At 46.0% G+C, this 23,895-nt stretch overlaps 1 protein-coding gene across 6 annotated transcripts in view; it reads right to left on the bottom strand.

Moving 5' to 3' along the window:
* The window catches only part of EML5 (EMAP like 5), a 290,414-nt gene that overhangs the window by 56,268 nt on the left and 210,251 nt on the right, over positions 1-23,895 (bottom strand). For all 6 annotated transcript variants that reach the window (XM_034768124.1, XM_034768125.1, XM_034768126.1 and 3 more), the window contains 2 exons: positions 20,373-20,499; positions 17,340-17,354 (listed from right to left, as the gene is read on the bottom strand). In XM_034768124.1, the coding sequence (XP_034624015.1) occupies positions 17,340-17,354; positions 20,373-20,499 (142 nt within the window). The remainder of the gene's footprint in view (positions 1-17,339; positions 17,355-20,372; positions 20,500-23,895) is intronic.

The raw sequence follows: 23,895 nt of genomic DNA, 5'->3' as shown, positions 1-23,895 counted from the left end.
AATACACCTCAAACCCACACTGCTAGGATCAGCCTACCTTGCCCGGTGATGTATCCGTTGCCTCAGTTTCTCCCTTCTTGGTCTCATCAATAAATGCAATGAACTCATGCTCCAAGTAATATCCCCTTTTTGGGGTCTAATTTATTAATACCACATAACAGTTCAATGTCAAATCAGATCTTCCAGACTTCTTCCCCAGGCTGTATGGGTCCTTCTTGAATCCAGCTCTTTTCCTGATGAGGGTTCTTCTCTTGCTCCCTGGCAAGTGTCTCCTGTCTCAGTTATGCAGAGAGACCTTTCCTATACCTTTTCTTTGACCCCAAGTCTCTTCTCTGTCAGAACGTGCTTCTGGGTTGCCACCAGGTTACCCTTGGTAACTTGATTCTGCTGCAGGTCAGAGCCTTGAAACCAGGCATGGGAACATGCATGTGCACTCAAAGCACTAGGTTACATCCACCTCCTTTAAGGTCTTTATATCTTGATAATTTCCCAAGAGTAGGGATCCATATGAGCAATTCACAAAGAAAAAACACAGTTACATACTATAACCATTCTCAGATGATTGCCCATGTGGAACCATACTTCCCATCTATCTTCTGGAGTTCTTTGGAGCCTCTAAAGAGATTCCTGAATTAGTAGAAGGAGCTGAATAGTGATTGGAGCCCCTCCACCTTTTATAACTTCAAAACTCTGTGCAAGAGAGGGAGGGAGGGAGGGAGGGAGAAGCAGCCTTAATGGAACTGATTTTTAGATAATTCCAAGCTCATGAGCAGGAGCCATGCATCTCCTAACAGGGTGCTCTCCAGGGCTGGAGCACTCATGGAAAAAAATTAGCAGGTACTTAGCACCCACTGGCAGTCAGCTTACCTCCTCCTCCTGCCCACTGGCAGCCCTGCTGATCAACTCCTCCCCCTCCCTTCCAGCCCCTCTTGCTCACCTCAATCAGCTGTTACGCGGCATGCAGGAGGCTCGGGGAGGAAGGGGAGGAGCGGGGACGAGACACGCTCAGGGGAGGAGGCGGAACTGGGTGGGAAAAGGAGGGACTTGGGAAAAGGGGTGGGATGTGGCAGGGCCTGGGATGGAGTGGGGGGTTGAGCACTCCCTGGGCCCAGAGGAAACTGGCACCTATGCCCTGGTGGATGGTTTCCTTCTGCCAAGGAGGACGTCCCTAGTGGGTCGCAAGCATGTTAGCTCTAATAGGTTCAACCATGAAGCTTCCAAGCTGTGAGGTGAAGAGATTCTAGATTGGGATGCTGGAGCCAGCCATGGTCCTGGGTGATCAGGTCCGGAACTAAGGGCAGGATGATTGGGGTGTTCACCGACCGCTCCATAAGTGTGGTGTGCCAGTGCTTGTGAGGCCAGGCTGGCACTATCAGTATCACTGAGGCTCCTTCCCTCCTGACTTTGAGGAGAACCTTGTGGACTAGCAGAATAGGTGGGAACATGTAGAACAGGTGGTCCTTCCAGGGAGGAGAAATACATCCGCAAGCAAGCCCAGACTGTGATTCAGGGAGGAGCAGAACTGCAGGCACTTCCTATTGTCTCTCGTGGTGAACAAGTCGACCCGGCAAACTCTACACCATTGGAAAACCTTGTTCACCACATCTGGGTGAATGGACCACTTGTGATTGTGGAAAGATCTGCTGAAATGGTCCGCCAGCTCGTTTTGAGATCCGGGGAGGTAGGATGCCTCCAGGTGTATTGAGTAGGCTATGCAGAAGTGCCAGAGCTTTTGGGCTTCCTGACAGAGAAGAGAGGAGCCTGCTCCACCCTTTCTGTTTATATAAAACATCACTGTTGTATTGTCAGTCATGACTGATGCACATCTCCCTTCCAAGTGAGCTTGAAAGATCTGGCATGCCAGATGAACTGCCCTCAGCTCCTTGACGTTGATATGAAGCAAGAGCTCCATTTGGGACCAGAGGCCCTGAGTCCTGAGCTCTCCCAGATGCGCTCCCCACTCCATTGCTGATGCATCAGTGACCAGAGGCAGCGAGGAATGTGGTTTGGAGAAGGGGACCCCCGTACACACTGCTTGTGGATTGAGCCACCACCGGAGAGACTCGAGAACCTGCGATGGAAGCCTAACTACATTGTCCAGCATGTCTCAGCCTGGTCGATATGCCGATGCCAGCGAGGCCTGGAGAGGTCTGAGCCTCAGTCTCGCGTGCTGTACTACATATGTACAGGCAGCCATGTGTCCAAGGAGCTTCAAGCAATTCCGTGCTGTGGTGGTGGGGTACTGTCTGAAGCCCTCTATAATGTTGTGAATTGTCTGTAATCGAGATTCTGGCAGGAATGCTTTGACTTGTCCTGAATAAACCCTATCCTCTGAGTGGGGGATAGTGTTGACTTTTGCATGTTCAGCAGAAGACTCAGTTTGTCGAAGGTAGAACTTATCATGCTTACGTGTTGCTCCACTTGTGCCTTGGTGCGGTCCTTGACCAACCAGTCATCGAGGTACGGGAATACCTGCATCTGCCATTTCGTCAGGAAAGCAGCTATGATTACCATGCACTTGGTGAGGTGCTGCCGACAGGCCGAAGGGGAGGACTGTAAACTGGTAGTGAGTACGGACCACTACAAATCTGATGAACCTTCTGTGGGATGGGACTATTGAAATATGGAAGTATGCATCCTTCAAGTCAAGGGCAGCATACCAATCCCTGGATCCAGGGAAGAGATAATGGCGGCCAAAGAGACTATACAAAACTTCAGTTTCTTCATGAACCTCTTGAGGTTTCATAGGTTGAGAATGGGTCTAAGACCCCGTTTGGCTTTCGGGATGAGGAAGTACTGGGAGTAAAACCATTTGCCCTTTAGTTCCTGCAGAACCTCCACTATTGCCCCTGCTAATAGAAGCATTTTCAGCTCTTGTGTTAGGAGTTGCTCATGAGAGGGTCCCTGAAGATGGATGGGGAAGGTGGGTTAAACTCAGTCTATACTATTACTAAGAACTACTAACAACTATCTAAACTATTTACAGATAAAACTGAGAGTCCACTAGGGGATTGCTCGAGAACAAGAGAGAGAGAGAGAGAGAGAGAACACTCCAACAACTGTCATTGGCGGTAAGAAGGAACTGAAGAGATGGTGGGTCGGCAGGGCCCTATATGCGGCGCCACGAAAGCGTGACTTCAGGGGGCACCTGAGCCAACCCGATGGGTACTGTTAGGGGAAAAAATCTTTTGGCGACTGTGCACATTGCGTGCACACCCCTACTTGGAATCGACATAAGCAAGCACTTGAAGAAGAACCAGGACACTTCCTTGTCAGTTTTTGTTCCTCACCCAAGATACCTATACGTGTTCTAGGTCATAACTGTTATGTTAGTGACAAAAGTTAGCTTACTATTTTTCCACTCCTGTTCGTAATCAGGAGTTGACACCTAGATGCTCTGGTGATGAATGGGCTATGCTCCTCACCCATCAATTCAGAGGCAGTACAGTGTTGCTGATGGGAGCTCCAAAACTAAGCATCACCCCTTCACCTCAGGCCAAAGCTGTAGAAGAACTCCAACTACTGATTACTAGCATTAAGACAATAACTTGAAATTATATTAATTAAACTTAAGCTATTTATGTGGTTAAGTCTCCCTTTACAAAAAAAATCAATTAGTTACAAACTATATTCTGGTTATTCAACAAATGAACAGGGTGGGTAGAATAATGGGAGAAGCTGCTGACAAAGGAAATTATGCAGTAATTTTTTTTCATTCTGCTTCGCAGCTTCTCCCCTCTTTCATATCACATGGAAGATATCAAGCCATGAATCACAGAAGTTTTAGGGAAGGGGAGAATATAAAGCAGAATTATTACTATCAAATAATAGGCATGAATTTAATTCCCCCAATATAAAGAACAAACTTTGTAATGTAAGGAGTGATTTTGGACCAAATCCACGTAGGACCTTCAAATGGAAGAATGGTTTTGATATAGGATCCTGACCAAACCATTCCTGAGAAATTCTATTGTAGATAAGATCACCAGATCTTTGGGATTCTTCATGTTTTCCTCATACCAGAAGTGAAATTTGGGGACTAGATAATGAGTAGCATTTCCTGGTTCAGTTCTGTCTGTAGACCAAAGTATATCAATCACACTAACAGAGAATCCCTGCTCAAACTACACTTCTATTTCAATGCCTAGTTCTGATAATTATCAGGTGATCCAGGTCCAGATAAAGAAGGAATCCCTGATTCCAGAGATCTGGGATTTTTCCTGCATGTGCAATGGAGACTCCTTGGTTGCCTCTATCAGACACCAAAAACCTTTGCCTTCTGGATCAATGAGGGACTAGTTCAATGACCTCAGCTCTTTCTTTTCGTATATCCTTCATGTGAACTCCCTTGAAACGTAGCAGATTCTTTCCTGCTCATGACATTATTTCCATTGCTTCTGAAAGAAACTTTAACCTTTGGATAGGAAGGGGTATAAAAGAAACATGCTTCAGAGCATAAAACAACTTCTATCTAATAGGAATTAGGAGGAGATTTCCCCTGTGAGCAGATTATTCCATGGGCTCACAATTCTAAATTATTTGTGTGGAGTTTGGCTACCCACATGTTCCAGTGACCATGAACTCTCAGTTCTCAGAGGTGAGCTGTCCAACTTTTAGATTCATAGATTCTAAGGCCAGAAGGGACCATTGTGATCAGATAACAGGCCCCTGCGATGACTATTGCTGATGGGGATGTAGGACTGAAAAACAACTCCTTCAAAACACTGTCTTCATTTTCACCAATAAAAGATTGGAACTTTCAAGGGAACAGTCAAAGGTGCACATAGATTGTCTACCCTGAGATTAATTTGTTGGCAGTAATGGTTTCAACTGCAGTCAGGCTTAAGCTGTCACATAAATGAAGGAAACTAAAAGGCATATCAATTTAAGAAGAAATTTCAGATTTTTCAGGGCCCTCCTTCCAAAGGAATAGGACTAGGCAAATATTGGCAAATCTTTCTGCTGCAAGGAAAACCTTAGTTTGACCAGAATCCAGGATTGCCCAGATGAAGGCTATTCTTTCAGTAGATCTGAGGACAGACATTCCTCACTTTATTTTGAGGCTCACTTTTTCTTGAGGCTTAGGGAATTAAACAGATTGCACGTTTTCTCCAGGGATTTCTCTAAGGTACGCAAGCCCAAATAAATCTGTCAACTAGGAATGGGTACACACATACTCCCTGATACCTGAATCATGTTGCCACTACAGCCAGGCGCTTAATAGAGAGAATAAGGACACAGCGGAGTATTTGTTTGTCTTCACAAAAGTATGGATGGCTTCTTTTGGTGAGATGGTGTGATAGTGCTGTAAAAGTATGTATTTTTTAGGTCAAGAGCCCTGAAACCAGTTTAACAGGCAAAAGAAGGCAAAGTCAGCATGCAGAATTTGAACTTATTTTGAGCCTTGATATGGATATAAAGAATTTCCAGAGTTATAATAGTTAATGTTAAAAAAAAAAAAAAAAAAAAAGAGTATTGAAAGGGATATATAACCTCATGCTTAAACCAATTTCTGACTTTTACAGATTAAGATGGGGAGGGAAGATTATCCCATATCTGCCCACTGCGGGGTTTCTTGCACCTTATTCTGAAACATCTGGTGTTCGCCACTGTCAGAGACTACTGGACTAGATGGATCACAGGTCTGAACAAGTTCCTATGTTCCTGACATTTAGAGGTTGTCCAACTTTCTGAACTACATGATTCAGTTTTTTGGAAAAAGAAAGTAGACTGATCAAAAGTCTTTCCCTTCTGTACTGATTTGGCATTTCTTTTTTGATGCATCTCAAAAAAAGGGATGGAGAAAGGGTGGGTGGGGAAATGGCATAGAGCAGACCTGGATCATCTGTCCAAACTGGGTTCTCTCTAACACATGGCAATTTGACTCCATGATGCATGGACATGATTCAAACAGTCTCCATATGAAAAAGTTGGACATAACAGAGATGGAGATCAGGGCTAGACTCAGGCAACTACTTAAGCAAGTACTAGCGGAGCATGATATCAGATGCCACATTTCTCCTTGAAATAATCAATGCAATATATGAAGTAGAGCGAGCATGTCTAGAAACCATGGGACCTCAGCAGCAGTCTCTTTTGCTGCTTCCTGTTGCTTTTCAGGGATATGATCACGCAAAGGGCCTATTCCAGTCCTAATGCTGGAATTGATATTTCACAATGACATCCTAATAATTGGCAACATGGAATTCCTGTGTACTGAAGACAAAAACTTTCTGCTCAGGAAGTCAATCTTTCTGGCACAGGTCAGACAGAATGGAGCAGTAGTTCTCAAACTTGCAGGTACAAAAGATTGTCAACAAGATGATTTTTCAGCCAGTTTTTGGGTCACTGATGAGAAAAAAATGTAGGGAATAGTACCACTTCTTCCCCCTCCTCCTGCCCTTGGTTCTCAGCTCTGGGTACTGGGAAGTGGAGCTTCAAAGGGCTGTGAGGCCAGTGGCACATCTTCTTGAGGCATGTTTCCCTTGCTCTGGAATTGAGCTCTATATAGACAGAAGAGCTGCCAAGCTGCCTGGATTTATGTAGTGGCTGGAAGGCGGTGGAGGCAGCACCCACATCAACAGAGATGAGAGGAAAGGAGCAACTGACTAAGGGATTTTGCTACTTTCAACATGTGGGATGTGACCCACCAGACCTCTCTTCACAAACCACTTCTAGGCTGTGCCCCAGTAGCTGAGAAGCAATGGATTACAGCAGCTACTTAGGAAACTGTGACATTATTGACAAACTGTGACCGTACAGATCATTGTTGCAACCACTGTTATATATTTGCAGCAAATATTGTACAAAGGTTGTTGTGTAAGGTGTCTAAGACAAAGTTATGATTTGCTGGTTATGATTATGCTATCTGTATGCATGTATCATTTTGTATTTAAAGTTATAAGTATTGGCTCTATCCTGTCTCTATTTCAAACTTGTGCTATGCTTCTGGGTGACACCCCAGACAATTTGGCATCAGCTATACAATTGGCCCATTGAGAGAAGGCAGATAAACCTTGTAACTCAGCAAGGCATGCAGGGACATGCCTATGGACAGAACTCTAAGGTTTTTTCATGCCATGTGCTGGATAGCTTGTCTTTGGAACAAAGAAAGACCACAGGGCAAGAGACTATAAAAGGCTGCTGCATCTCCTCCATCTTGTCTTCAATCCTGCTTCTGACCTCTGGAGGACTCTTGCTACAAACTGAAGCTCTGAACAAAGAACTGAATGACCCATCCCAGCTGTGGATGTGCTCCAAAGACTTGATTGGAACCTGCAGTTTATTCCACCACTGCTACAAGCCTGAACCAAGAACTTTGCCATTACTGTATGTAATTGATTCCATTTAACCAATCTTAGCTCTCATCTATTTTTCCATTTATGAATAAACCTTTGGATTTTAGATTCTAAAGGATTGGCAACAACGTGATTTGTGGGTAAGATCTGATTTGTATATTGACCTGGGTCTGGGGCTTGGTCCTTTGGGATCAGGAGGCGGGACGGGTAATGAAATGGACATGAGCAACATATCTCAAAGAACAACAGTTATGAAAAGATGGGTAACCATTTTTTCTTCTTTGAATGCTTGCTCATGTAGATTCCATTGTAGGTGACTCACAAGCAGAATCCTCAGAGGGGGCTCAGAGTTTACCGTCTTGCAGTCTGAACCACTGCTCTACCAAAGCCAGCATCATCTCAAACTTGCTGTGTCAGCACATAATGCAATGTGAAAGTGTGGATAGACGACCAGGTCACCGCCTGACAGATTTCCTGGATCAGCACTGTGACATTGCACTCCATATGCTTTATGAAATATGCTTGCAATGTGAATATAATGTAACTGGAATACGCTTCATGCAAAAGGTCTCTTGTAAGGTATTACAAATCTTATAATCTACTGAGTGTGTTCATCCTATTTGTATTAATGAATCATTCTTGTATCTGAAGCTAGAAATATGAAGTATTCTCTGAAGTCCTATTGTAATTATGCAAAGTGTGGGCCATTAATGGTGGTTTAGAATCTTGTTGGCTCCCATTAACCAGGACAATTGGTTGTAAATGGCTTTGTTTACTTGTAAGCCTTCCTGTGTTCATGTGAGTCAGGATGAAAAGAATGGAAGCTTGGGGTCTCACAGGACATGTGACCATGTCACCTGGTACTGGAATCCATCTTAAACCTGGTGCTTTTCCATTTAGAAGGAGGAGTGGGGATCCAGAGAGACACAAGATTCCTGCCTTATGCCAAAGATATAAAAGGGGCTGGAACAGAACAAAGTGGCTGCCAGTCATAAGAAATTCCCTAGTTACCACCTGAGCTGGAACTAACAAGAATTGTACCAGGAGAAAGGATTGGGCCCAGACTAGAAAGGAGTCTCGTCTGTGAAAGAAGCTTACTGGAACATCTCTGAGGGTGAGATTTACCTGTATTCAGTTTCTTAATGTATTAGGCTTAGACTTGCGTGTTTTGTTGTATTTTGCTTGGTAACGTACATTGTTCTGTCTGTTATTTCTTGAAACCACTTAAATCCTACTTTTTATACTTAATAAAATCACTTTTGTTTCTTAATTAACCCAGAATAAGTGATTAATACCCGGGGGAGCAAACAGCTGTGCATGTGTCTCTATCAGTGTTATAGAGAGCAGACAATTTATGAGTTTACCCTGTATAAGCTTTATACAGAGTAAAACGGATTTATTTGGGGTTTGGATCCCATTGGGAGCTGGGTATCTGGGTGCTGGAGATAGGTGACTTGCTGAGCAATTTCTGGTTAAAGTCTGCAGCTTTCGGGGTGTGCACCAGACCTGGGTTGCAGTGGAGTAGCGTGTCTGGCTCAACAAGACAGGATTCTGGAGTCCCAAGCTGGCAGGAAAAACAGGCTTAGAGGTAATCTCAGCACATCAGGTATCAAAGGGGTAGCTGTGTTGCGGATGATGAAGTGGTTATTCACCCACGAAAGCTTATGCTCCAATACTTCTGTTAGTCTTAAAGGTGCCACAGGACCCTCTGTTGCTCAGCACATCAGGTGACAGTCCCAAGGGGGTCTCTGTGACCAAACCCGTCACAGGCACCTGCGCCGGGAAGGCTGCCGATGATGCCTGTGCCCTCGTCGAGTGAGCAGTCACAATCGTCGGTGGGGGCACTTTCATCAGCTCATAGCAGTAGCGAATGCAGACTGTAATCCAAGATGAGATTCGCTGAGCAGACACTTGGCAACCTTTCATCCTGTCTGCCACCGCCACAAACAACTGTGTCGATTTGCAGAATGGCTTGGTTCTATCTATGTAGAATGCCAATGCTCTCCTGATGTCCATGGTGTGAAGTCTGCACTCCTCGTCCGACGCATGAGACTTTGGACAGAAGACTGAGAAGTATATATCCTGGCCAGTATGAAACGGGGAGACGACCTTGGGAAGAAACGCTGGGTGCAGGCACAGCTGGACTTTGTCCTTGAAGAAGACAGTATAGGGCAGATCTGAGGTGAGTGCCCTGATCTCAGACATCCTGCAGGCCAAGGTTATAGCGACCAGGTAGGAAACCTTCCAGGAGAGCAGCAGGAAGGAGCAGGTAGCCAAAGGCTCAAAGGGGGATCCCATGAGCCTGGACAGCAGGAGGTTCAAGTCCCAGGAAGGGACAGGATCCTGAACGTTCGGATAGAGGCACTCCAGACCCTTTGAAAACCTCACCGTCATAGGATGGGCAAAGAGAGACCTGCCCTGGAGCGCGGAATGCAAAACCAAGATGACTGCCTGATGGACGAGAGGGACAACCCTTGAAGCTTGAGATGCAGCAAGTAGTCCAAGACTCCTTCAGCGAGGCCTGCTTGGCCTGAAAGTGCCTCTCCAAAGCCCAGCATGAGAACCGTTTTCTGCTGCCCAGCAAAACCTGCTGAACACAGGCCAAGCATGCCTGTTCTGTGCTCAGCCATGCAGGAGCCAAGCCGTCAGATGCAGCGCCACCAGGGTCAGATGCAGCAGGTTGCCATGGTTTTGTGACAGCAAGTCCAGCTGAAGAGGCAGGGGAAGAGGGGCAGCTGCCGAAAGGTCCAATAGCATGCCGAACCAGTGCTGATGGGGCCATGCGGGGGCCACAAGGGTAACTCTTGCTCTGTCCTGCTTGACTTTCACCAGGACCCGGTGCCGTTAATCCACAGGTGGAAAGGCATACATGAGCGCCCCCAACCAAGGGATGAGGAAGGCGTCCGAAAGAGAACCTCCGTCCAGACCCTGGATGGAACAGAACTCATGGAACTTCCTGTTCTGTCTGGTCACAAACAGATCCACCTGGGGAGTTCCTCACCTTTGGGAGATTATGTCAACCACCTCCGGATGGAGAAACCATTCATGGCGAGACAAGACAGTCCTGCTAAGGCAATCTGCCAGAACTTTCCTGGAGCCTGGTAGGTGGGCTGCAACCAGATGAATGGCATGCCACACACAAAAGTCCCAAAGGCTGAGTGCCTCCTGACAAAGGGTTGAGGATTTGGCACCTGTCTGCCTGTTGATGTACTACATCACGGCTGTATTGTCAGTCAGGACCTGCACCACCTTGCCTCTCACATGCGGCAAGAACACCTGGCAGGCCAGGCGGACTGCCCTGAGCTCTCTCACATTGATATGCATCTCTTGTGAAAGTTCAGCTATTTGAAGCCAGGAGCTGCGCCTCATCACCACCATGGATGCTACCACCCTGGCTGTCGAGTCCACTGCATCCCAGGCCATTTGCGGTGCGCACCGGGCCATCATGGTACTCTCCTATACCAGAGTGTCAAACTCCTGAGCCATTGGCCAAGGAAGGTACTCCTTGAACTTACGGAGGGAGTCCCATAAGTTAAAGGTATAATGGGCCAACAGGGCCTGATGGTTCGCCACCCGAAACCGTAAACTGGTGGTGGAATAAATTTTTCTTCCAAATAAGTCCAGTTGTTTGGCCTCTTTGTTTTTCGGGGTCAAACTGCAGTGCCCCTGCTTCTCTTTTTCATTGGCCGCCAAGACCACCAGCAAGCCAGGGGGAGGGTGGGTACAGAGATATTCAAAACTTTTGGCTGGGACAAAGTACTTCTTTTCATCCCGTTTTGAGGTAGGAGAGATGGGGAAGGATGTTTGCCAGATGGTCTTGGCAATTTTGAGGACCCCGTCATGCACCAGTAGTGTGACACGGGTCGGGGTAGAAACTGACAGGACATTGAATAAAGTGTCTGCCTGCTTGGCCATCTCCTAAACCTTGAGGCCCAAGTTCTCAGCCACCCACCAGAGGAAGGCCTGGTGGGCCTTAAACTCATCAGGCAGGCTAGCCGTGGAGGGTCCCGCAACCACCTCGTCTGGGGATGAAGAGGATTGTCCCACCTGAGGGGGACCCTCGTCCTCTTCTTCTGCCAGGGAAGGTGGCTTAGGGGTGGGCACACCCTCGAGTCTTGGCTTCCAGGCACGACTCCGGTAATGGGCTCATTGCCCGTAGATGGTGCTCCGAGGCAGCAGCTGATGAAGGAGGCATAGCCATGACTAGAACTCCCCACGCGTGCCAACAAGGCCAATGCATGGGCCACTGACCCCGCTGCCACTGTCTCGGCACTATTGATGCTGGCTCGGTAGCCCATTCTTGCTGCTTGGTTCTAGGCGATGGGCTGAAGCGACCCTCGTTTCTGGAGGAACCCCCTTCCGGAGACCACGGAGGGGCTGTAGATGCCTGAGTCTGCCTTAAGACCACTGATAACGGTGACTGGTGCCCTGCATGGACGGACCCTCCACGCTGAAGGTACTGACCAGGGTCAGTGCCGGGGGACCAGTGTCAGGAAGGAGAACGCTGCCACAGTGTTAGTGATCGGGATCGGCAACAAGACAATGATCTGCGGGACGGTGATCAGTGCTGGTAGTAGGGGGACCGGCGCCTCCCACTCAGCGAACCGCATCAGGATGATGGTGACTGCGACCATGGTGCCAGCAACTGATGGCGAGTATCTGCTGACCTGGACAGAGGCTTTGGCATCCATCAGCATGGAAATGGAGAGCACGTTATTGCCTCGGGGGATCTGTGGCGCTCTACTGTTCCCTGGAAAGCCTTTTCAGCTAGCTTGCCTTCTTGGGGAGCCTTTGCCAAAGCTTTTGGCACCTGCTGCGCTAGCAGTGCGGGCGGAGGCCTGTGCTCCTTCGATGCCTGGAGAGCACGTGTTGGTGTTGGTGCCGTCAAGGAAGACGGTCCAATACTGCTTGCAGGAGTCGGAGGAGGACCTTTTACTGGACTAACGGCCCCAACTGGTGAAGGCCGACTGTGGGGCTCTGGAATAAGCAGACGGCCCAAGGCAGTTCCTTTTCCTCACCAGCACTGGGGAGCCGTGTTTTTGCGCCTTCTTTTTTGGTACTGGTGACAGAGAGTGGTGCCGGGTGGAGCCCGGTGCCAGGGTGCACTCTTCACCAACGCTAAGGTGCTCAGCAAGTCGTGCCGAGATGGCTCGGACACCAGACAGAGGGCAGACTCCATAAGGAGACCTCGGCGTTGAATATCCCACTCTTTTTGCGTGCAGGGCCAAAAGTTCTTACAGATATAGCACTTGTCTTTGATGTGTGTGCCTCCCGCAAGCACTTGAGACAACTGTCATGAGGGTCACTAACAGGCATAGGCCTGTTACACTCTGTGCAGGACTTGAAACCCAGAGATCGGGCCATGTCCTACAGGGGCAAAGTCCCTGCTGGGACCTTTACTACTAACAACTAAGCTATTAACAGGTACTTAACATTAACTACTAAGAATAACTATATACAAGGATTTAAGGCACAAGTCCAAGATGACAAAACTGCTAGCCCTTTCCAAGCAAGGAAAGATGTTCTGACTGATGACCTCGGGCGGTAAGAAGGAACTGAAAGGGAGTAGGAACGGCGGTGCTTGATATCCAAGTGCATGATGTGGCACTCAAGGGGGCGCCACAGCCAGCCTTATGGATACCGCTAAGGCAAAAATCTCTGATGACCGCGCACGTGGGCGTGTGCACACCTACAATGGAATCAAGATGAGCAAGCACTTGAAGAAGAATTAATGTTCATGAAGTGCTCACATATGCCCTGCACCATTATAGCATATATACCTAATTAAAGACAGACAAAAGGGGCATCATCACTGGGAGACTACACTGTCTCCAAAGTAGGGACAACCAGACAGAATCCTGGGAATTGCCATCCATGAAAGATCAGAAGTATCTTCAGAACCCAGACCTTCAATGATTGATGTACCCTCTATATCCATAGCAGTTTCTTTTTCCTCCACAATGGAAATAAGTTCCCTGGTGCAGATCCTATCTGGGATCAGCTTCTGTTTGCCCTTTTGCTTGACAGCAGGGAGAGAGTAAACAGACTTCACTAAACATGGGACATAGCACTGGGAGGAAAATTCAGCACTGACAGGAGATGGCTTAGCTGGAGACTCCCCCAGTGCTGAGACACTCTGACAGTGGGGAACTCACACAAATAGCAGTATGCAGTTCATGGCTGAGAAGAGAGATCATCTAAATCCCTGGCACTAAGGATACCCCACCATCAGACACAGACAATAGTGCTGACCTCATCATCTGATCAACCTCAGAACTGGTCCCACAGTGTTTGCCAGACTGAAGCTTGATAATAGTGGCTGGTCCCAGAATCAGTAGTTGGAAAGGAAGGAACTGAAGCTACTGATGACCTCACTTCTCTTACAACTTCAGCTCTTAACATTCTGAGCTATGTGGGAGTGCTCATATAGTCCTAACAAACACTACTTTTCTGGAAGGTTCACAGTTCTTAGGGGGGTCGGCTAATGCCTTCAACAATAGGCCACCTTGTAGAAAAATATTTATTACTGGGGATGACACATGACTCAGGAAAAAAAATATCCTACTTGACTTACATATTTCATGTTGAATCTTCAGGGTTGCCTGGTACCTTTTTACTTGTAAACTGAGAGACAATCATGGAACCTAAGGAAGCCATTCTTTAAGAGTCACTTCAGAGAAATACACATTGGCGACAATTTTCAAAAGTGGCTAATGATTTTGGATGCCCAATTTGAGACACCTTAAAGGGGCCTGATTTTCGGGTGGATACAATGATCAATACTTTCTGAAAATCAGGCCCCTTAAAGGGATCTCAGTTTGGGCATCCAAAAATGGAGGCACCCAAAATCACTGATCGCTTTTGAAATTCTTGGCCTTAAGTTTCAAGAAAATAACAGTGCTTTTTTATAGCACTTTAACTGGTCCGATTTGTGCATACTGCTCATTGCATTATGCAAACTGGGCAATTCTCCCTTGATTTCACACTTCCATTCTTATGATGAGCTGTTCTATAACTTTCCTAAAACCCCAAACTTTCTCTCTTACAAAAACATGTCCAGTCAAATATACAAAACAACCCAACAATACAGATGAAAAGAGAGAAACATTTAGAAAAGGCTTGTCATTAAACATGGTTTCCCAGTCTTTTGTGACCCATCAAATATATAAAAATGCCACAAAGAAAAGATAGGTAAATGATGCACACACCTTAGAAAATATAAATCATTCAAATGTCACATGTGAGTGTTGCCTTACAGTCCATAGCATTTCATCATTCTAAATAATGGATACAATAAACATACCAATACAAACTATAAGTCATAGCTATGTGAAAACACTTTGTTTCACAAGAGAATAACATGACTTGATTAGAAATGGGTCCAAAACAAAACACTGCATCCAATTTCTCCCTAAATTTTCTGGAAATTCAGATCTGTATTCACACTTTGCAACTGACCTCTAACTCTGTAATAGGCTGAACCAAACCCCTGAGTTCTAACACCCACATATTCTGTAAAAAATCATCAGGTCAGAAATTTCTACTTTTAATATCAACCTTCAGAGCAATTAAGGATGACACAGTCAAAGAGATCAAAAGGAGTTAATCACACAACTTCCACCAACTTTCAATAGGACCTGGGAATCTAACTCCCTTAAGCTCTCAGACTTTATAGGATACTATGTAAATTAACTTTACCCAACTGTATGATAATTTTTATCTCATGTTAGTTTGAATTCAGGACTAAGAAAGAAAAAATTCTCCATTTCCATTTCTGAATATTTCAAAACTGCATTTTCATTGAAAATGCCTACTAGGGCACCTACTATATCCAAATAAGGAGTTTCCAGTGAAAATGAAGGGTCACATGCTTTCCTTACATAAAACTGCATAGTAAGAGAATACTTACCTTATAAGTTTATCAGCTCTTGGAAAACCAAAATATCACCACATTTCCTTGTCACACTGTTGCGTAAGTGACATTGTGGAGGAGGTAAGGGGTAGTACCCAAAGTTACTTGCATCAGCCAAAGACACACAGGAATTAATAGCAAAGACCCCAAAGATTTCAAGCCATATGCAGTTGTGGCTCTTGGTGCCACACTTCTCCTTGCCATCCCCAGAACAAAAGAATAGACGGTACAGTTGTTGTGTTGCCATTGTCTCCCCTGCCTGATATATTGTCATTAGTGGCCAGGAACTCCTCTTCAGGGGGTCATACAGTTGATAGCATGAGTTAATGCTGCTCAGAGCAGCTGCACCTTCCAATTTTTTTGGACCCATTTCCATTGAGAGACAAGCCATATAAAGCAGCTGTTCCACCAGACCATTCCACTTTTTCCCTGTCTTGCTCTTCTGCAATGGGAATTATACAGCAGGACAGCAGGCAATTATGCTATGAGGTTGGAGCACAGCATGTGGCCAGCCACCCCTTCCATACACCTTTAAACCCCTTTTCTTTCTAGTTTTTGTCCTTTTGTTCCCTTGCACTGCAGGGGAACAAATAGTCCCAAATATTTAAAGCTTCAAAAACAGCTGTAGAATCATCTTCCTTTTAATATTAAATGCCTATACAAGATTGTCACCACAGGTAGTAGAAAAGTCACCACAAAGTTGCAAAAATCTCATTTACCCTGTGGGGGAAAACAGAGGAACTGTTCCCCAAAGGTGAAATAAAACAGTTAAGCCAAAACATTATTAATTATGCAGGTAAAACAAAATTATATTACTTTTATCTACTAAATATAAGGAGCACAACATAAGAAAATGATGCATGAGACCAGAAAGAAAACTCAGGCATAGTTACCATCACAAACATCTTGAGTATTGCACTTAATGTCATAATACCTATATCACAGATGTACATAGTCTTATACCTCCATTACCTGGTAATATTCATTTTTCTCTACCCTATATAAAAATTTAATCTTGCTGCACTATGTATTAAAAAGGTTAAGATAACTTCTAAGATATAATGTTTTGTTTACACACAAGTTTTAAAATATATATATTAAATGGGGGACATCCACCCCTCAGAAGCACAACTTTACTTCAGTACATCTCTGTGGTCCTATGAGTATATTTAGTCAAAGCTGGTGTAAAAACAAGAAATATGTTTACAGGTGATATTTTAAACTTTTTTGTAATACTTAGGCAGATGTATCAAATTTACTCATACCACAGACTATCAGAGACCCCCTGTTGTTTGATGTATATTGTATACTCAACTGAAATGTAAGTGAACAAATGGAAAATATCAAAGGAACGATCTTCATTAACTCTTTATGCAAAAAGACTGCACTGTAAACCCTTGCATCGGGATGTATACTATATACTTTCTGAGCACTATCACAGCAATGAGCAGGTATGGTCTGCTTTCTTTCCAATATGTTCTGGAGTTCAGTGAGAAATACTGGCTTTCCCTTCATAAGAATACTCAGAAACAAGAACAAAATAGTGTTAATGGGAATAGTGTACTAAGAGACAATGCAGCTCTCTCCAATACGGCAGAGGAGCCCTTAGCAACAGAAGCACTATGCTTCCACTGTGCAAGTGGGGGCCAGGCAGGCATGCAAGGGGTTCAACCTCCTCATGTGCAATGTGGATCCTGGTTTCACTCAAAGGGTGGGAGCGGGCAGACATGGGTTGTATTTGGCAGGGTACATAACACAGCATGGATTCTACATCTCTCTCGCTCACAGGGGTTTGCATGAAAGGTCCATAGAGGTTACTTCAGCCATTGGACTGAAGTAACCTCAGAAGAACTGTTCTTCAACCAGAAGGAAGAGGGAAGACTTGTCCTCCTGACTCCATGCTTTTCTACCTCATGCCCAGCCCAGCTACTCACACTGTGTACTTAGCTCTTTATTTGTCCTCTAATCCCTTCACTGCCCAGTAACAATCTGCCATTTTAATAAACAGTATGTTGCATAATGCACCTTATTTTAAACATTCATTGCTGTGTCAATGTACAACTCTACTTTTCAAAGCTTTGTAATAAAAACGCTTTATCTTGGATTATTATAAAGATAAGAAAACTTACCTTACTACCCCTTGCCTACACAGGAAGCAAAAAGGGAAAAATGAAGAAAGAGAAAACAAAAATTAGTATATATTTAAGAAAATTTTTAAATTGTTTTGAACAGAACAGAATTGCAGTAATATATTAGCAGAAATCTGGGCTAAAAAATGAAAATGAATAAGGTGAATCAAATTCAGTCTCCATTACTCCTCCAGCCTCCCTATTTAGAAGGTTTTGGTCCTAACCTTTTAGGCCTTGATCCAATGTCCATTGAAGTCACGAGAATCTTCACACTGACTTCATTGGGGGCTGGATCAGCACTTTGTTTACAATGCTGTAGAATTTATTGTATTTGTACTTTTGACAAGGGGTCCAAATTAAGTTGCATGGATAATCTTAATTATGGTATATCCTTATTTTTGAGTGCCTGAATTCAACTTTTACCACAAAGGCCATTGATCATTCGGCCGTGTCCGCAGCATCCGAGGCTGCCTGCAGGGATGCCCTAGCAGCCGCTGCCCCTTCCTCCACTAGCTCATTCCTATCATGCTCCTGGAGGGAGTCCTCAAACTTAGGCAGGGAGCCCCACAGATTGAATTTGTACCAGCCCAGGAGAGCCTGATGGTTTGCCACTCGTAACTGGAAGCTCGAAGATGAATAAATTTTCCCTCCGAAAGAGTCCAGTCTCCGAGAGTCTTTGTTCTTTGGGGTTGGGGCTGGCTGACCCTGCTGTTCCCTGTGGTTGACCGACTTGACTACCAAGAAGTTGGGTGCCAGGTGGGTATAGAAGTACTCATGCCCCTTAGTGGGTACAAAGTACTTGCGTTCCGCCTTTTTAGAGATTGGGACCAACGAGGCCGGTGTTTGCCACAGGGCATTTGAAATCTTAGCCACCCCTTCATGGAGAGGTAAGGTCACCCTACCTGGTGCCGATAGGGACAATATGTTAAAACAGGGAGTCCGAGGGCTCCTCCATCTCCTCTGCCTGGAGGTGTAGGCTTGCTGCCACCCTCTTTAAGAGTTCTTGGTGGGCCCTGAAGTTCTCCTGCGGGATGGAGGGTGGTGGGGCTGCAATCGCCTCCTTTGGGTGGGGCAAAGAGGCCAGTGCAGTGCTCTGGGTGTCGACCAGCACCGGAGGGTCCACCACCTGGTCGGACTCCAGGCACCGTGCCGAGGACGTACATCCTCCCGACTCCTTTCTCGGGGATCTGGAGAGGGAGGCTGACGGTGCTTCCGAAGCTCCAGCCACCGAGCGACCTCCCACCGGGGGCTGCGCCGGAGGCCACGGTGCCCACTGGTACCATTGGGCCGGCCCTGACGCTTGGTGCCACTGCACCTGCTTTGGCACCGGTGGGGCCGGCTGTCCGGGTCAGCTGGCCTGGCCCATCAAAGGACTGCTACGAATGGAGACCAGGCTGGCGTAAGATCTGCTGCTGTCTCTGGACCGGGAGGAGTGGCGGTGCCAGGATCTACAACAGCCACGGAAGTGCGATCTAGACGTGGAGGACCGGTACCAACGGTAATAGCTGCTCCTCGAATGGCCAAGAGGGGTGGACCCGCGATGGCGAGATGCTGGTGATCGATGCCCAGGGCTGCGATGTCTTGGCGGAGACTTGGAGTGGGAGTCCGAGTGGGAACAGCATCGACGACCGTGCCGTGACCGACTGTGGTGCCCTCTCCAAGAGGAGGATCGACGGCAATATTCCCATCAATATTCGCTCCTTGAGGATGAGCGGTGCCGCGAGACCCGGACGGACAGGACCCAGCCAGACAGTCTGGTCGGCGTCGAGGGCAATCCACCTGGACTCTGCCCCAAGTGGTCGCTGGGCGGTGATCGGCGTCGGGAACATTCCCTCAACTGAGACTGGTACCGGGCCGGAGGCGACTGTGGAGATCCCAGCGGTGGTTTGCCTCTGGAGCGCGGGGCCGACATCGGCAGCGCTCCGGGCACCGGCATGGACATGACGTCCCAGGCTGCCTGGAAGGCTTCAGGCGTGGACGGCATCCAGACATCTGGAGATGTCTGTCCCGAAGGGGACGGACTACTCTGCTCAACTTGAGTTGGAGGCCTGGGGCCCGGTGGGGATCAAGGACTGCCCGACATGGGCCTAGCCTCTGTCCAAGACTTCCCTCGGTGCCGCTGCGAAGAGGGAGTCTTCCTGGCTCTCTTGGCGTTCCCCATTAATGGGGAGTGGTGCCAGCTGGTTGATGGCACTGGAGGATCGCCGCGTACCCACGCCGTGGTGCCAGTTCGGAGTCAGCACCAACTCCATCAGGATGGCCCGGAGCCTAATGTCCCTTTCTCTTTTGGTCTGAGGCTTAAACAACATGCAAATCTTGCACCTTTCGCTGATATGGGTTTCTCCCAAGCAGCGCAAACAGGCTGCGTGAGGGTCACTTCTTGGCATAGAACGCCTACAAGAGCCGCATGACTTAAACCCGGGGGTGCAGGGCATGCCCCGGCCCGGGTTCACTGACTAAACTAACTAAACAGCTAACTAACTTCAGGTACTAACGCCGAACAAACGAACAGTTCTGGGAACAAGCTACAGCAAAGCTGGAGCAGAGCAGTTCCGATGCACCTTCACTGGTGGCAAGAAGGAACTGAGGGTGCGGGGAGCGAGCAGCTCCCCTTATACCACGCCAGGCAGGCACCACTGCAGGGGTCACAGGGGTGTTCCCCTCATACAGGTACTGCTAGGGGAAAAACTTCCGGCACCGGTGCACGTGGTGAGCACGCACACCTATTGTGGAATACACATGAGCAATCACTCGAAGAAGAACAGAGGCAAATGACCATATTATCCAAGAAATTCCTCAAATGTTATCATTTGCACAGGGCATTTATGCATTTTTTTAAATTCCCTCCATTTAGAAAAATGGAGGCATGATCTAGATGTAAATAATTGTCTGGTCAAAGATGTTTCAAAAGCTGTACTGATTTAAAATGTGTTAGCTCTCTTTATGCATTCAATGCATCAATGTAATTATGTTTTATTATAAAATATATCTGCTACTTTTCTTAGCTACATATAACTCCAATTTAGAACTTACCTTTCATCTAGTGATGGCTCCTTTTGTTGCAGATGAGGCTTAATTCCAAACATTGGTCTGATGTTTGTTGATAAGGCTTTGATGGTGTAATTAATTTCATTTTCTCGTGTCACATCACTGTCATAACCTAATAAAATCAATATAGTAAAAAGGACTAAGAGAAATAGGAAGTGAAAAATAAATAATTATTTTATTTCTGAAGCATCCCTTCTGCCAGAGCACTAGGCAATCAAATAAAAAGTAATACAATATACATGTAATTAAATACCACCTTCTTAGACAGACAAGGTGGTTGAGGTAATATCATTTATTGGACCAACTTCTGTTGGTGAGAGAGACAAGATTTTAAGCTTACACAGAGCTCTTCTTGTCTCTCCAATATCCTGGGATCAACACGGCTACAACACCACTGCATACCACCTTCTTAAAATACAAACTCAAAAATAAATTAGGGAGTCCACTTTAAAAAAAGAAGTGATTAAAAGATAAAGAGAGGGTCAACAAGAGTCATTTAAAAATATCAGTAGGAAAAAATGCAATGCATTCTTTAAAATGTGGAAAGACAACATAGAAGAATTTCAAAGGGCAGTAATTTCAACCACCATAGGGCAGCGGCGGGCAGCCTGCGGCCCTCGCAGGCTGCACGTAGCCCATCAGGGTAATCTGATTGCGGGCTGTGAGACAATTTGCTGATGTTGAGCATCTGCAGGCACGGCCCCCCGCAGCTCCCAGTGGCCGCAGTTCCCCATTCTGCAACCAGTGGGAGCTGCGGGGGGCTGTGCCTGTGGATGGTCAACATCAGCAAAATGTCTCGCGGACCACAATCAGATTACTCTGATGGGCCGCAGGTTGCCCACCACTGCTATAGGGTCTTCCATGCCAAACCTGCAATTGTCTGCTAATTAAGAGGCAAATAAAGATGTAAAACTAAATTACTTAGATCAGTGGTCTCCAAAGTGGGGTGCGCAAGAGGATCCTTGGGGGTGCGCAGTAGGAGGAGCGCTTTATTTTTTTTGGCTTTGTCAGTTCAGGCAAGAGTCTGGGCAGGAGTCCAAGCGGCTTTTTTTTTTTTTGCTTCAGCAAAAATGGTAGAGCCGACGCGGCAGTGGGTGCGTGCTCAAATTTTTTTTACTGATGGGGTGCACGATCAAAAAAGTTTGGAGACCACTGACTTAGATTATGTATAGTTATTTCTATGCTGCCTGTTTTAATGTTTTTGCACAGCTATTCCCCTAAACTTGTAAACGTTATGGTCGACTTGATATCAAGTTCAAATAAAGGGCATGTCATGGGAGAAGCGTGACTGGGAAGATTATCCCTATGGCTTGGTTAGCAGCTGTATGAACTGCTATAGAGGAAGTCCTTGTAATGTCATGATTTCTTAGGCTGGCAGAGAGATATTGGGAATGTCTGAATTTTTCTCTTGCACTTATGGTCTGTGAATGATTGCTCTTTGTTGTAGTTTCTTTGTAATTGTAATCTCAAGCATTTCCAAGATGGTAGTACAGCAGGGGCCCCCAAACTGTTGGGTGTACCCCTGTGGGGGGATGCGGAGGAATGTTGGGGGGCGTGACTGGGGCCGGGCTAGCTCCCACAGGGGGTGGGAAGGGAGCACCACCGAGCTCTGCTTCTGGCCCCGCGCCTCCTTCCAGCCCCCTTCCCTCTGTCCACGTCCCCACCTTCCGGAGCTGTGGCCCTGCTCCTGGCCCTGGAGGGCGAGAGGGAGGGGGAAAAGAGGGATGTGGCTAGGAGTAAGGGGGGCGAGCGGTAAAAAGTTTGGGGACCACTGTAGTATGGTTAGTTTAGATATCTGTCTCACCAGAAAATAACAGAAAAATAAAAAGTGGTGGGCCAGTGCCTGCACAACTTACTGAAGTGAAATGTCAATTTAAGTGAATTGGACCCAGATTTGTTACCAAGTCTCATTTTAGACACACACACACACACACACACCTCAGAATCCTTTTGTCTGATCAGATCAAGACTTGTCAAACATTTTAAAAATCACAGGTCCCACAGAAGAGTAGTTTAGTTGTTGATGTATGTGTCACACTGGCAAAGGTTATGTTTAAAATTATACCTTTTTGACGTTTTAATATTATATTGTTTAGGTTTTGTGCTGTTTTATGCATGTATTTTAACTGTTAGCTCAGCGCCTAGAGCCTCTATGATCAGCTTTAGAAATAAAATTATGATGCCAAGATAAATTACTTTTTTGGACTGGGGCAAACATAATAGTTTGCTATACAAACTGTTCTCCAAATTCTTGAGGCTGGGGTTCCTTACGATCTGATTCAAAAATTCCAGCTGCCTATCAAACACAAATTAACTGTAACCAAAATAGTGTCTCTCTCACCTCCAAACTTGCTGAGTCTGATCCAAATGCTTAGGCTCTGGCTGTGTTTTTTCTCTGTATTTATGTAGACAGCTGCCAAATAGCCAAAGTCTTCTGAGCAGCCTACAAGATGGTGACAGATTTGCAACACAGAAACTAAGACCTGTTTAAGAAGCAGGGGAGGAGTCCAGGAGAATCCTCCCCAATTAATGTTTTAAAATGCCTATTTGGTGTGATCTGATGTATTTCAATGCCAACAAAGTTAAATTGCCTTCAGAAGAATCTAATATTTAGGGATAAAAAAGCCAAATCTGCTAGTGATAGTTTAGGAGTATCTGAAGATTGTGATTCATTCTCTTGAATGTAACAGAGGCAGGGCCGGCTCCAGGCACCAGCTTACCAAGCAGGTGCTTGGGGCGGCCACTTCGGAGAGGGGCGGCACGTCCAGTTGTTCGGCAGCAATTCGGCGGACGGTCCCTCACTTCTGCTCGGAGTGAAGGACCTCCCGCCGAATTGCCGCCACAGATTGCGATCGCGGCTTTTGTTTGTTTGTTTTTGTTTTGTTTGGCTGCTTGGGGCGGCCAAAACCCTGGAGCTGGCCCTGAACAGAGGCAAGCAAAACTCACTTGGGAGCACAGAAAAGGTACTGACAACCTTGGGAAAATCTTGAGCACCCCTGCCTGAGAACAAACTCCTGAACTATGATTTGAATAGGAACCCTTTATAACACACACATTCAGTATTGCAGGAAGAACTGATATTTAGTTCTATGTAATGTGATTAAATGTTGTTACTCCTGTTCATTTTAGGATTTTATGATAAGGTGGCCCGCAATACTAACATGAGCATATTTCAGGCTACTACACATACAACAGACAAAGGCTTTTTAGAAAACCTCAAGACAACCAGATTCATTCATGATGTAGATTTCAACAGCCATATACATCCTTTTCTTCATCATTTTTAAAATAAATGATATTTAAACATTAACTTTATTTTGCTGACTTCTTTAATATAATTATTTATTGATTTTAACATTTATATAGGTTTCTGGCAGTTAGATTCTGCTGGTACACCAAATCTACCCATGCAATTTCTAGTGTTGTGTTGTGGCTAGAGCAAGTTCTTGGGTTCTGTTCCACAGACTCAGACACTGAATAGTTTTGTGGTCTTGGGCAAACCACTTAA

This window comes from Trachemys scripta, chromosome 4 (genome assembly GCF_013100865.1).
Source record: "Trachemys scripta elegans isolate TJP31775 chromosome 4, CAS_Tse_1.0, whole genome shotgun sequence".
NCBI classification, from domain to species: Eukaryota; Metazoa; Chordata; order Testudines; family Emydidae; genus Trachemys; species Trachemys scripta.
Note: the sequence above shows the minus strand (reverse complement) of the source record. Positions and strands in the feature narration are given on the sequence as shown.